At 40.1% G+C, this 13,041-nt stretch overlaps 1 protein-coding gene across 1 annotated transcript in view; it reads right to left on the bottom strand.

Annotated features, from left to right (window-relative positions):
* Positions 1-13,041, bottom strand: part of rgs17 (regulator of G protein signaling 17) — a 45,099-nt gene that overhangs the window by 5,053 nt on the left and 27,005 nt on the right. Inside the window, exon 3 of the mRNA XM_034185207.1 lies at positions 10,077-10,207. Within this exon, the coding sequence (XP_034041098.1) occupies positions 10,077-10,207 (131 nt within the window). The remainder of the gene's footprint in view (positions 1-10,076; positions 10,208-13,041) is intronic.

The raw sequence follows: 13,041 nt of genomic DNA, 5'->3' as shown, positions 1-13,041 counted from the left end.
GAAGGCTTTTCAGGGAACTTTTAGGACAACCTGATAATAATGAATTACAATAGTCCAGCCTAGAGGAAATAAATGCATGAATTAGTTTTTCAGCATCACTCTGAGACAGGACCTTTCTAATTTTAGATATTGCGCAAATGCAAAAAAAGCAGACCTACATATTTGTTTAATATGCGCATTGAATGACATATCCTGATCAAAAATAACTCCAAGATTTCTCACAGTATTACTAGAGGTCAGGGTAATGCCATCCAGAGTAAGGATCTGGTTAGACACCATGTTTCTAAGATTTGTGGGGCCAAGTACAATAACTTCAATTTTATCTGAGTTTAAAAGCAGGAAATTAGAGGTCATCCATGTCTTTATGTCTGTAAGACAATCCTGCAGTTTAGCTAATTGGTGTGTGTCCTCTGGCTTCATGGATAGATAAAGCTGGGTATCATCTGCGTAACAATGAAAATTTAAGCAATGCTGTCTAATACCCTGACTATCCAGGGTTGGGACCAGGAAGCAGAGTTGTAGTGTTACACACCTCTCTGCAGCTTCTCTCCCCCTGCCATCCCCTCATTACCCCATCCCCGTAGAGATGGTGCCTGCTCCCAGACCTTGTGGAACTCCATAATTAACCTTAGTCTGTGAAGAAGATTCCCCATTTACATGAACAAATTGTAATCTATTAGATAAATATGATTCAAACCACCGCAGCGCAGTGCCTTTAATACCTATGGCATGCTCTAATCTCTGTAATAAAATTTTATGGTCAACAGTATCAAAAGCAGCACTGAGGTCTAACAGAACAAGCACAGAGATGAGTCCACTGTCTGAGGCCATAAGAAGATCATTTGTAACCTTCACTAATGCTGTTTCGGTACTATGATGAATTCTAAACCCTGACTGAAACTCTTCAAATAGACCATTCCTCTGCAGATGATCAGTTAGCTGTTTTACAACTACCCTTTCAAGACTTTTTGAGAGAAAAGGAAGGTTGGAGATTGGCCTATAATTAGCTAAGATAGCTGGGTCAAGTGATGGCTTTTTAAGTAATGGTTTAATTACTGCCACCTTAAAAGCCTGTGGTACATAGCCAACTAATAAAGATAGATTGATCATATTTAAGATCGAAGCATTAATTAATGGTAGGGCTTCCTTGAGCAGCCTGGTAGGAATGGGGTCTAATAGACATGTTGATGGTTTGGAGGAAGTAACTAATGAAAATAACTCAGACAGAACAATCAGAGAGAAAGAGTCTAACCAAATACCGGCATCACTGAAAGCAGCCAAAGAGAACGATATGTCTTTGGGATGGTTATGAGTAATTCTTTCTCTAATAGTTAAAATTTTATTAGCAAAGAAAGTCATGAAGTCATTACGAGTTAAAGTTAAAGGAATACTTGGCTCAATAGAGCTCTGACTCTTTGTCAGCCTGGCTACAGTGCTGAAAAGAAACCTGGGTTTGTTCTTATTTTCTTCAATTAGTGATGAGTAGTAAGATGTCCTAGCTTTACTTCTGATTTAAGGCTCTCTTTTTCAGAGGAGCTACAGCATCCAAAGTTGTCCTCAATGAGGATATAAAACTATTGACGAGATAATCTATCTCACTCACAGAGTTTAGGTAGCTACTCTGCCCTGTGTTGGTATATGGCATTGGAGAACATAAAGAAGGAATCATATCCTTAAACCTAGTTACAGCGCTTTCTGAAAGACTTCTACTGTAATGAAACTTATTCCCCACTGCTGGGTAGTCCATCAGAGTAAATGTAAATGTTATTAAGAAATGATCAGACAGAAGGGGGTTTTCAGGGAATACTGTTAAGTCTTCAATTTCCATACCATAAGTCAGAACAAGATCTAAGGTATGATTAAAGTGGTGGGTGGACTCATTTACATTTTGAGCAAAGCCAATCGAGTCTAACAATAGATTAAATGCAGTGTTGAGACTGTCATTCTCAGCATCTGTGTGGATGTTAAAATCACCCACTATAATTATCTTATCTGAGCTAAGCACTAAGTCAGACAAAAGGTCCGAAAATTCACAGAGAAACTCACAGTAACGACCAGGTGGACGATAGATAACAACAAATAAAACTGGTTTTTGGGACTTCCAATTTGGATGGACAAGACTAAGAGTCAAGCTTTCAAATGAATTAAAGCTCTGTCTGGGTTTTTGATTAATTAATAAGCTGGAGTGGAAGATTGCTGCTAATCCTCCGCCTCGGCCCGTGCTACGAGTGTTCTGGCAATTAGTGTGACTCGGGGGTGTTGACTCATTTAAACTAACATAGTCATCCTGCTGTAACCAGGTTTCTGTAAGGCAGAATAAATCAATATGTTGATCAATTATTATATCATTTACTAACAGGGACTTAGAAGAGAGAGATCTAATGTTTAATAGACCACATTTAACTGTTTTAGTCTGTGGTGCAGTTGAAGGTGCTATATTATTTTTTCTTTTTGAATTTTTAAGCTTAAATATATTTTTACTGGTTATTGGTGGTCTGGGAGCAGGCACCATCTCCACGGGGATGGGGTAATGAGGGGATGGCAGGGGGAGAGAAGCTGCAGAGAGGTGTGTAAGACTACAACTCTGCTTCCTGGTCCCAACCCTGGATAGTCAAGGTTTGGAGGATTTAAGAAAATTGGCCAGATTTCTAGAAATGAGAGCTGCTCCATCCAAAGTGGGATGGACGCCGTCTCTCCTAACAAGACCAGGTTTTCCCCAGAAGCTTTAACAATTATCTATGAAGCCAACCTCATTTTTTGGACATCACTCAGACAGCCAGCAATTCAAGGAGAACATGCGGCTAAACATGTCACTCCCAGTCCGATTGGGGAGGGGCCCAGAGAAAACTACAGAGTCCGACATTGTTTTTGCAAAGTTACACACCGATTCAATATTAATTTTAGTGACCTCCGATTGGCGTAACCGGGTGTCATTACTGCCGACGTGAATTACAATCTTACCAAATTTACGCTTAGCCTTAGCCAGCAGTTTCAAATTTCCTTCAATGTCGCCTGCTCTGGCCCCCGGAAGACAATTGACTGTGGTTGCTGGTGTCACTAACTTCACATTTCTCAAAACAGAGACGCCAATAACCAGAGTTTGTTCCTCGGCGGGTGTGTCGCTGAGTGGGGAAAAACGGTTAGAAATGTGAACTTGTTGGCGGTGTACACGGGGCTTCTGTTTAGGACTACGCTTCCTCCTCACAGTCACCCAGTCGGCCTGCTTTCCCGGCTGCTTGGGATCTGCCGGAGGGGAACTAACAAGAGAAACAGAGAAAAAAAGAACTATATTCTTGTCCAAGGGACCTCAAAAGCAAATTGTTTTTACTAAGTGTGGAGCCAGAGATTATTTTATTACTGCTATTACAGCTCTGGTCTGAAACCAAAGATTATTTTATTACTGTAGACTAGATGGTTTAGTCTACAAATAGGAAAACATTGAAAAATACCAATCTCAGTCTTTCCATATTCAAATATGACATTTTCAAGACTTTTTTCTTCAGTCAACAGTCCAAAATCCTAATGCAGCACTGTGCATGTTTTAGGCACAACTGGGATACTGAAAACTACCAAAAATTAAAAGCTGCTCAATATGTAACATTTACAAATAAATCTAAAACAATTTATTTTCAGTCACTCTATCAATGTTTTGTTATTGCTGTTAAATGCTCACCCTGCATCCCACAATCAAGTAGTATGTCTCTTTTTTCAGGACAAACTGTACTTTCAGAATATATATGCTATAGTGGTGTTTTATAAGTGTAATAAAGGTTTACAATCAGCAATATATAAAATATATAAAATAATTTTCACACACATTTATTCAAAACACACAGCAAACTATAATAAACAACTATTTTGACACTTTATAAAGTTAGTCTGGGATCTTGTACAAAAGAATTTACAAAATTAAGGTTCTAACAATAAACACAAATGCACATTTTGAACAATATACAAAATGGTCTATGTGTTTTGTTTGTCTTTATGCCACATCTCAAAGCAATTTCTGTCTGCTATTACACAAAGGCTTACAGCACAAACTTTTTATTTCCATGGAGCTCCGTCTTGGAACGTGTTCCTGCACTGTAAACAACGTCTCTTCACAGTTTGAGGCCCTGTTAACACCCCCCCCTTCATTCAAATGGCACTTTACGAGTGAGAGTGAGAGAGGCTTATTCAACAATATTCCCTGGCCAAGTAGTGAATCATTTCTCTCAGTGACACTCTTTAGTCAACCACATGAGGTTGTATGAGACCCTCTTACACTGATCTCCTTCATTTATATGAGCAACGCTGCGCTTTTATGCATGGAGCCAGCAGCCAGAGGGCTATTCAGACAGCATTCACATGCCAAAGAGTAACACATTGCTTCTACAAACGATCTTTGGTCTACCATGTGAGACTGTTCTGTCCTACGATTGGATATTGGAAAACCATGTGAAAGTGAACCAATTCCGATTGGACACTAACATTGCGCATGTCATCACACAGCTTCTATGAGGAGTACAAACATGGGGGACAGCTGGCTGGAAAGTCTGCAGATATAACTTTTCAGCAAAACAAAAAGTAAGTTTCTATCTCATATTAAAAAGTTATTTATTTATTTAGTAAAACTTGTACTCAGCCGTGGTATACAGTGGTTCCTCGATATAACGCGGTTCACCTTTTGCGGCCTCGCAGTTTCGCGGCTTTTTTTTAGTCCTATTTTACATGCTTTTTTTTTTTTCTTTTTTTACAGCACATTGTGTTCTGCATCCTCATCAAGCAGGCCGGTTGCTGCACTGCAAAGGGAGAGTACGCGCATTGTGTTCTGCGTGTCTGTTTATAAGAATCTTCTCGCCCAGAAGAAAAAAGAGCGCCAACAACTACCCATAACTGTGTTCTTCACTCGGAAAAAGACACCTGCACCGAGGTGTGACTCAGTGGAAAAAGGCGCAACGGCGGAGTGGCGCCAGGATGAAGAGGCGCGATCAGAGGAACTGTGAAATACTGGTCAGTCACTATTAATAATTTCTTATGTGTCCAACCTCGTAGGTTGATTGTTAAAATTAAATTCGTTACTTCTAAAAGAAATCATAATTATTTGTAGGAAAACATTCTATTTTTATTTCTCAAAAAAATGTTTGGGCCTGAAAACAGGTTGGTCTTATTTTTCTACTAAGGTTTGAACTTTGAGTGTTTACACAGGAGAGAAAAGTGAGAAAATGTTAATGCTTGTTTGAGAAAAGTGTATAAAGTGTGTAGTGAGGGGTTTTACAGCCTTAAAACGTCTATAATAATTGTAAAAAATAATGCTGACTTCTTCGCGGATTTCGCTTATTGCGGGCTATTTTTAGAACGTAACTCCCGTGATAAACGAGGGACCACTGTACAACGGCGTCGGCCCCAGAGGGTTAAATATGAATGCTTTCTGATGTATTTTACAAATTTCTTCAGGCCTGTCTGTCAGTAAACTGCATATGTCTGGGCAAAAACAACAAACAAACAAAAAACACATTTGAAGGGGTCTTTGAATGTCCTGGGATATGGAAAACAATTACTTAACATTTTTTATGCACCTAAGGACAAATTAATTTGTCTCAATTAATCAAATAATCACTTATGAAAATAGTTGTTAGGTGCACTCTGTATATGTCAATCAACTTTTTTGTATTTGTATTAAGTGGATTTTGATCGGGATTTTTTAAGGCCATATCAGCTCAACAAGATATGATTTATGCCTCAAATGTTAAAATGTCATTGATCATATCACTGCTCGCACATGGATTTGTATTGTCAACACAGCATTTATCAAAAAACTTAGTTTAATATTACTATAATTGGTAATTTTATTTTAATATCTTAAGTTGTGCATTTAGGGCAGCACGGTGAATTAGTGGTTAGCACTGTTGCATCATCATTTTAAAAGTATTGGCTTAGCACAATTATCGCAAAAACCTCAAACGATACCCAACCCTAAGCATAACTGCACTCACTGAGCCCACAATACAATACGCACTGAGCAGCCTATTTCTGTCCACCATGGAAGATCTTTCCTTCCTCTTGCTGTCTCTTGTCAAAGTCCCCATTGTGTGGCGGCAATGGGCTGAGCTAGCCACAGCCCCCGGGTGCCCCCACAATACAGCTAAATATACAGACTGCTCTTTGCAGCTGTTTTGCATGTGATGTGTTGATGGAAATAGAAAAGGCACCCCGACCAGATAAGGGTGGTGTGCGAGGCTGCAGGAGGAGGGGATGGAGAGCATGGATGAAGAAGTCAGTGTCACATAAAAAGAGCTAAAGAAGAAGATAAAAAGACATAGCCAGAGTCTGACTTGATGGTAAATGAAACCTTTACACAAGATACGGAATAAGAAACTCACAAGGCTCTCACACCACTTGACTTGCATCCCAGTGTCATGTAACCAGGTCAGCACAGTGGCGGCAGTCGCATAACACACACACTCAGGCAACTTTGCACAGTAAACTAAATAAACATATAAGCAGCTGTCGACACTTCTATAGACCTGTTCTTGAGGCCAACGGCAGTATTTGAGTGAAAGGCACTCTGCAAAGTCACAGACCACTCACTGTGGGCTCGGTCCACAAGCTGCCACCACTTCAGATTAAGTGGTGAGAAAGAAGCAGCACATTCACAATTCACCACCTAGAAACAATGTTTCATTCACTCCTCTCCCTCTCTCTGCAAAAGAACTGCCAAAGCCAGACAGCTGGAGGTGTTACACAGCAGTTGCTCTTGGTGCCTTTCTCAGAGGCATCATTGTGCATCAGGCTTCTGCTGTTATTTTACTCCATAACACAGTGTAGGCCCAAGTGTTGCCCATTTTTACACATCCTGACCCAAATTACAGCACCAATTTAAATTAAGGTAGAGTCACATCTGGGAGTATGCGCTGTTGCCATGCGTCTCTGCATCCATCGCACCACAGAACCTTTCTGGGTCCTTGACAGCAACCATCCAAGCACACAACCGGTCCATCACCACCTCTCAAAAGTAGCCATCTATGTGCCGCATCCAGGTGAAAAGTGGGTGCCCCCTTGGCCTTTTCAAGTTGACGTGGTTTGGACTACTGACACACCCACTCGTCACATGGCCAAAATGTCATAACTGATGTTGTCATTACGCAAAGTTTCCCCACGTAACTTTTGTTGTTTGTTGGACACAAAGTCATTCCTGTGGTACATAAGATTTTTTGAAAGGAACGAGCACAAAAAAAAAAAAAAAAAAAATCAAGTCATCACCCTAGGTCAATGGTGAGTATCAAAGTCTCAGAACCATATAGTAAGGGAAGCACTAGGACCTGGACTTTTGTTCTTCTGCAAAAGTTTCAGCAACAACTAACACCTCTGTCCAGTGACTTCATGAAAATTCAGTAAGGTATATGTTATATATTATATTCCAATTCTAAGGTGGAACTATGCTAGTATATAAAGGTATATCTAAGTATCTAAAAAGTAGGGGGGTAAAAAGGAGAGTAGATAAGAGTAGAGTAGAGCCACTTAGGTGCCTGGTCTTGAGAACCAGGGATGGCAGGTTGAAAAGCTTTTAACAATAGTCATAGTACTAAATAGAGTACTATTTTTATTTTGTACTATTTGTACTATTTTTACTTATAGTAAATATAGTACATAGTACTAAAACTAGTCATAGTACACTAGTCATAGTACTAAACTACAACTAGCACTACCTAGAATTACCCACTTGCACTAGTCGAGAAATTCTGATTTTCCTGCACAACTATCAAAAACAGTGACAGGGTACCCTTGCAGAGACTGTTTCACAGAGAAGATCAGACAGCAACCAACTCTAAGATCCACCAGCAGCCAGCACTCCCAAAACGTAAGGGCTTTGAATACATATCTTTCATCTCTTAGAGCCGCGAAGATTAATCAGCTATTAAACCAGTCAAAAACAATTTTGACAATTGATTAATTGTGTTGATTCTTTTTTTTTTAAATATTGATTTTTTTTTTTTTTCATCTTCTTAAATGTTTCTAGTTGATTCGAGCAGTTTCTTTACTCTCATCCACCAGTAAACTCAATCTATCTGGGTTGTGAATATTGAAGGTATTATCTTGGGCTCTGGAAAACACTGATGAACATTTTTCATCATTTGACATTTTATGGACCAAACAACTAATGGATTAATTGGCCAATTACAACCCCTGGCAAAAATTATGGAATCACCAGCCTCTGAAGATGTTCATTCAGTTGTTTAATTTTGTAGAAAAAAAGCATATCACAGACATGACACAAAACTAAAGTCATTTCAAATGGCAACTTTCTGGCTTTAAGTAACACTATAAGAAATCAGGAAAAAAAATTGTGGCAGTCAGTAACGGTTACTTTTTTAGACCAAGCAGAGGGAAAGAAATATGGAATCACTCAATTCTGAGGAATAAATTATGGAATCACCTTGTAAATTTTCATACCCAAAACTAACACCTGCATCAAATCAAATCTGCTCATTAGTCTGCATCTAAAAAGGAGTGATCACACCTTGGAGAGCTGATGCACCAAGTGGACTGACATGAATCATGGCTCCAATACGAGAGTTGTCAATTGAAACAAAGGAGAGGATTATCAAACTCTTAAAAGAGGGTAAATCATCACGCAATGTTGCAAAAAGATGCTGGTTGTTCACAGTCAGCTGTGTCTAAACTCTGGACCAAATACAAACAACATGGGAAGGTTGTTAAAGGCAAACATACTGGTAGACCAAGGAAGACATCAAAGCGTCAAGACAGAAAACTTAAAGCAATATGTCTCAAAAATCTAAAATGCACAACAAAACAAATGAGGAACGAATGGGAGGAAACTGGCGTCAACGTCTGTGACCGAACTGTAAGAAACTGCCTAAAGGAAATGGGATTTACATACAGAAAAGCTAAACGAAAGCCATCATTAACACCTAAACAGAAAAAAACAAGGTTACAATGAGCTAAGAAAACCAATCGTGGACTGTGAATGACTGGATGAAAGTCATATTCAGTGATGAATCTCGAATCTGCATTGGGCAAGGTGATGATGCTGGAACTTTTGTTTGGTGCCGTTCCAATGAGATTTATAAAGATGACTGCCTGAAGAGAACACGTAAATTTCCACAGTCATTGATGATATGGGGCTGCATGTCAGGTAAAGGCACTGGGGAGATGGCTGTCATTACATCATCAATAAATGCACAAGTTTACGTTGATATTTTGGACACTTTTCTTATCCCATCAATTGAAAGGATGTTTGGGGATGATGAAATCATTTTTCAAGATGATAATGCATCTTGCCATAGAGCAAAAACTGTGAAAACATTCCTTACAAAAAGACACATAGGGTCAATGTCGTGGCCTGCAAATAGTCCGGATCTTAATCCAATTGAAAATCTTTGGTGGAAGTTGAAGAAAATGGTCCATGACAAGGCTCCAACCTGCAAAGCTGATCTGGCAACAGCAATCAGAGAAAGTTGGAGCCAAATTGATGAAGAGTACTGTTTGTCACTCATTAAGTCCATGCCTCAGAGACTGCAAGCTGTTATAAAAGCCAGAGGTGGTGCAACAAAATACTAGTGATGTGTTGGAGCGTTCTTTTGTTTTTCATGATTCCATAATTTTTTCCTCAGAATTGAGTGAGTCCATATTTTTTTCCCTCTGCTTGGTCTAAAAAAGTAACCGTTACTGACTGCCACAATTTTTTTTCCCTGATTTCTTATAGTGTTTCTTAAAGCCAGAAAGTTGCCATTTGAAATGACTTTAGTTTTGTGTCATGTCTGTGATCTGCTTTTTTTCTACAAAATTAAACAACTGAATGAACATCCTCCGGGGCCGGTGATTCCATAATTTTTGCCAGGGGTTGTATTTTCACAATTAAAGATTTTGAAAATAATGAGCCTTAACTGGAATATGTGTGGATAGAAAATGGATGGATCGATGTACAGGGTGAAATTAATGTGACAACTCACCACAGCCTTTAAGCACTATTACTTGAGCCACGGTTGAACTAAAACCAAATGATAAAAAAAAAAAAAACGCCACTAAATAATGTGAGACTCAGGAGAGTGCACTATTTTCTTTGAGGCTCTTACCAGAGACATTTGCAGCAACCGCACCAGCATAGGCAGCAGGTGTTGGGTCGGGGGTGACCAGGGGCCTGAGGTGGGGCCTCGATGTGCGTCGCCTGCCTTTTACGCATCTCCACTCCACTCACACTCCGGGGCTTTACAGCATAAAAATAGCAAATAAGAAAAAGATTCCGTAAGATATGCATTTTTAAAATATTTACAAGGACAACACAAGGGGTGTAACACTGATGCACACTGATGACGGTGTGCAGAGGGTGACAAATCCCTCACAGTTTCAAGGTTACAGTACAGGATAAATGTTGGTACAAATACACAAAATAGAATACCTTTTATTATCATTGTATAAGAGGATACAATGAATCTAAAATGTAACACGAGTGAAGCTCAGTGTTAAAATAATAAAGATGAAATAAATAATGTATTTAAAAACTGTAAGAATTACACAACATGAGTACAGTGCATCCGGGAAGTATTCACAGTGCTTCACTTTCTCCACATTTTGTTATGTCAGAACCTCATCCCCAAATGTATGAAATTAATTTTTCTCCTCAAAATTCTACACATAATACCCCATAATGACAATGTGATTTTTTTTTTAGATTTTTGCAAATTTATTAAAAAAAAAAAAAAAAATTAAGAAATTACACATACTTAAGTATTCACAGCCTTTGCCATGAAGTTCAAAATTGACCTTAGGTGCATCCTGTTTCCACTGATCATCCTTGAGATGTTTCTACAGCTTAACTCATTGAGTGCCAGCCATTTTCAAAGTTAAGAACATCCCAGTGCCAGGATTTTTTCAGCATTTGAGTGTTTTTTCAAGACCCATAGAAAATTGAGTTCTATGTCCATGTCAACAACAAACATACCAAAAGAAACTCCAGACTTTCCTTTATCATCAGAAAAAAAACGTCTTTGGCACTGAGCGTTACTATCGGAAAAGACGTGTTTAAGAGCCAATGGCATCGAGTGAGTTAATTGGAGTCCACCTGGGATAAATTCAGTTGATTGGACATGAATTGGAAAGGCACACACCTGTCTACATATAAGGTTCCACAATTAACAGTGCATGTCAGAACACAAACCAAGCATGATGTCAAAGGAATTGTTTGTAGACCTCCAAGACAGGATTGTCTCAACACACAAACCTGGGGAATGGTACAGAAACATTTCTGCTGCTTTGAAGGTCCCAATGAGCACAGTGGCCTCCATCATCTGTAAATTGAAGAAGTTTGGATCCATGAGGACTCTTCCGAGAGCTGGCCCGCCATATAAACTGAGTGATCAGGGGAGAAGAGGCTTAGTCAGGGAGGTGAACAAGAACCTGATGGTCACTCTATCAGAGCTCCAGCATTCCTCTATGGAGAGAGGAGAACTTTCCAGAACAACAACCACCAATCAGGCCTGTATGGTAGAGTGGCCAGACAGAAGACACTCCTTAGTAAAAGGCACATGGCAGCCCAACTGGAGTTTGCCAAAAGACACCTGAAGGACTCTCAGACAATTAGAAGCAAAATTCTCTGGTCTGTGTGCCAGGTATCATGTTTGGTGGAAACCAGGCACCATCCCTACAGTGAAGCATGGTGCTGGCAGCATCATGCTATGAGGATGTTTTTCAGTGGAAGGAACTGAGAGACTAGTCAGGATTGAGGGGAAGATGAATGCAGCAATGTACAGAGCCACCCTGGATGAAAACCTGTTCAATAGTGCTCTTGACCTCAGACTGGGGCGATGGTTCATGTTTCAGCAGGACAATGAGTCTAAGCACACAGCCAAGATATCAAAGGAGTGGCTTCAGGACAACTCTGTGAATGTCCTTGAGTGGCCCAGGCAGAGCCCAGACCTGAATCCGATTCAACATCTCAGGAGAGATCTGAAAATGGCTGTGCACCGACGCTCCCCATCCAACCTGATGCAGCTTAAGAGGTACTGCAAAGAGGAATGGGCAAAACTGCCCAAAGATAGGTGCACTAAGCTTGTGGCATCATATTCAAGAAGACTTGAGGCTGCACCGTTACTGACTGCCACAATTTTTTTTCCCCTGATTTCTTATAGTGTTTCTTAAAGCCAGAATGTTGCCATTTGAAATGACTTTAGTTTTGTGTCATGTCTGTGATCTGCTTTTTTTCTACAAAATTAAACAACTGAATGAACATCCTCAAGAAGACTTGAGGCTGCAATTGCTGCCAAAGGTGCATCAAGAAAACATTGAGCGAAGGGTGTGAATACTTATGTATACGAGGGCTGTCCATAAAGTATAGGTCCTTTTTATTTTTTTCAAAAACTATATGGATTTCATTCATATGCTTTTACGTCAGACATGCTTGAACCCTCGTGCGCATGCGTGAGTTTTTCCACGCCTGTCGGTGACGTCATTTGCCTGTGAGCACTCCTTGTGGGAGGAGTCGTCCAGCCCCTCGTCGGAATTCCTTTGTCTGAGAAGTTGCTGAGAGACTGGCGCTTTGTTTGATCAAAACCTGTGAGACACATCGAAGTGGACATGGTTCGAAAAATTAAGCTGGTTTTCAGTGAAAATTTTAATGGCTGATGAGAGATTTTGAGGTGACACTGTCACTTTAAGGACTTCCCACGGTGCGAGACGTCGCGCTGCGCTCTCAGGCGGCGTCATCAGCCTGTTTCAAGCTGAAAACCTCCACATTTCAGGCTCTATTGATCCAGGACGTCGTGAGAGAACAGAGAAGTTTCAGAAGAAGTCGGTTTCAGCATTTTATCCGGATATTCCACTGTTAAAGGAGATTTTTTTAATGAAAGATGTGCGGACGGGTCCGCGCGTCGGGACGCAGCCGGCGCGGTGCGGCGGCACAGGAAAAACACCTCCGTGTTGATAACCATTTGTAAAATCCAGGCGGCTTTTGATGGCTTTCAGTGGAGTGAGTATATGAGAAATTGTACATTGGACATGTTCCAACTTGTCCTTAAGGCTTCCAACAGAGGTGTTTTTCCTGTG

This window comes from Thalassophryne amazonica, chromosome 13 (genome assembly GCF_902500255.1).
Source record: "Thalassophryne amazonica chromosome 13, fThaAma1.1, whole genome shotgun sequence".
NCBI classification, from domain to species: Eukaryota; Metazoa; Chordata; class Actinopteri; order Batrachoidiformes; family Batrachoididae; genus Thalassophryne; species Thalassophryne amazonica.
This window is presented reverse-complemented; position numbering and strand designations above follow the sequence as displayed.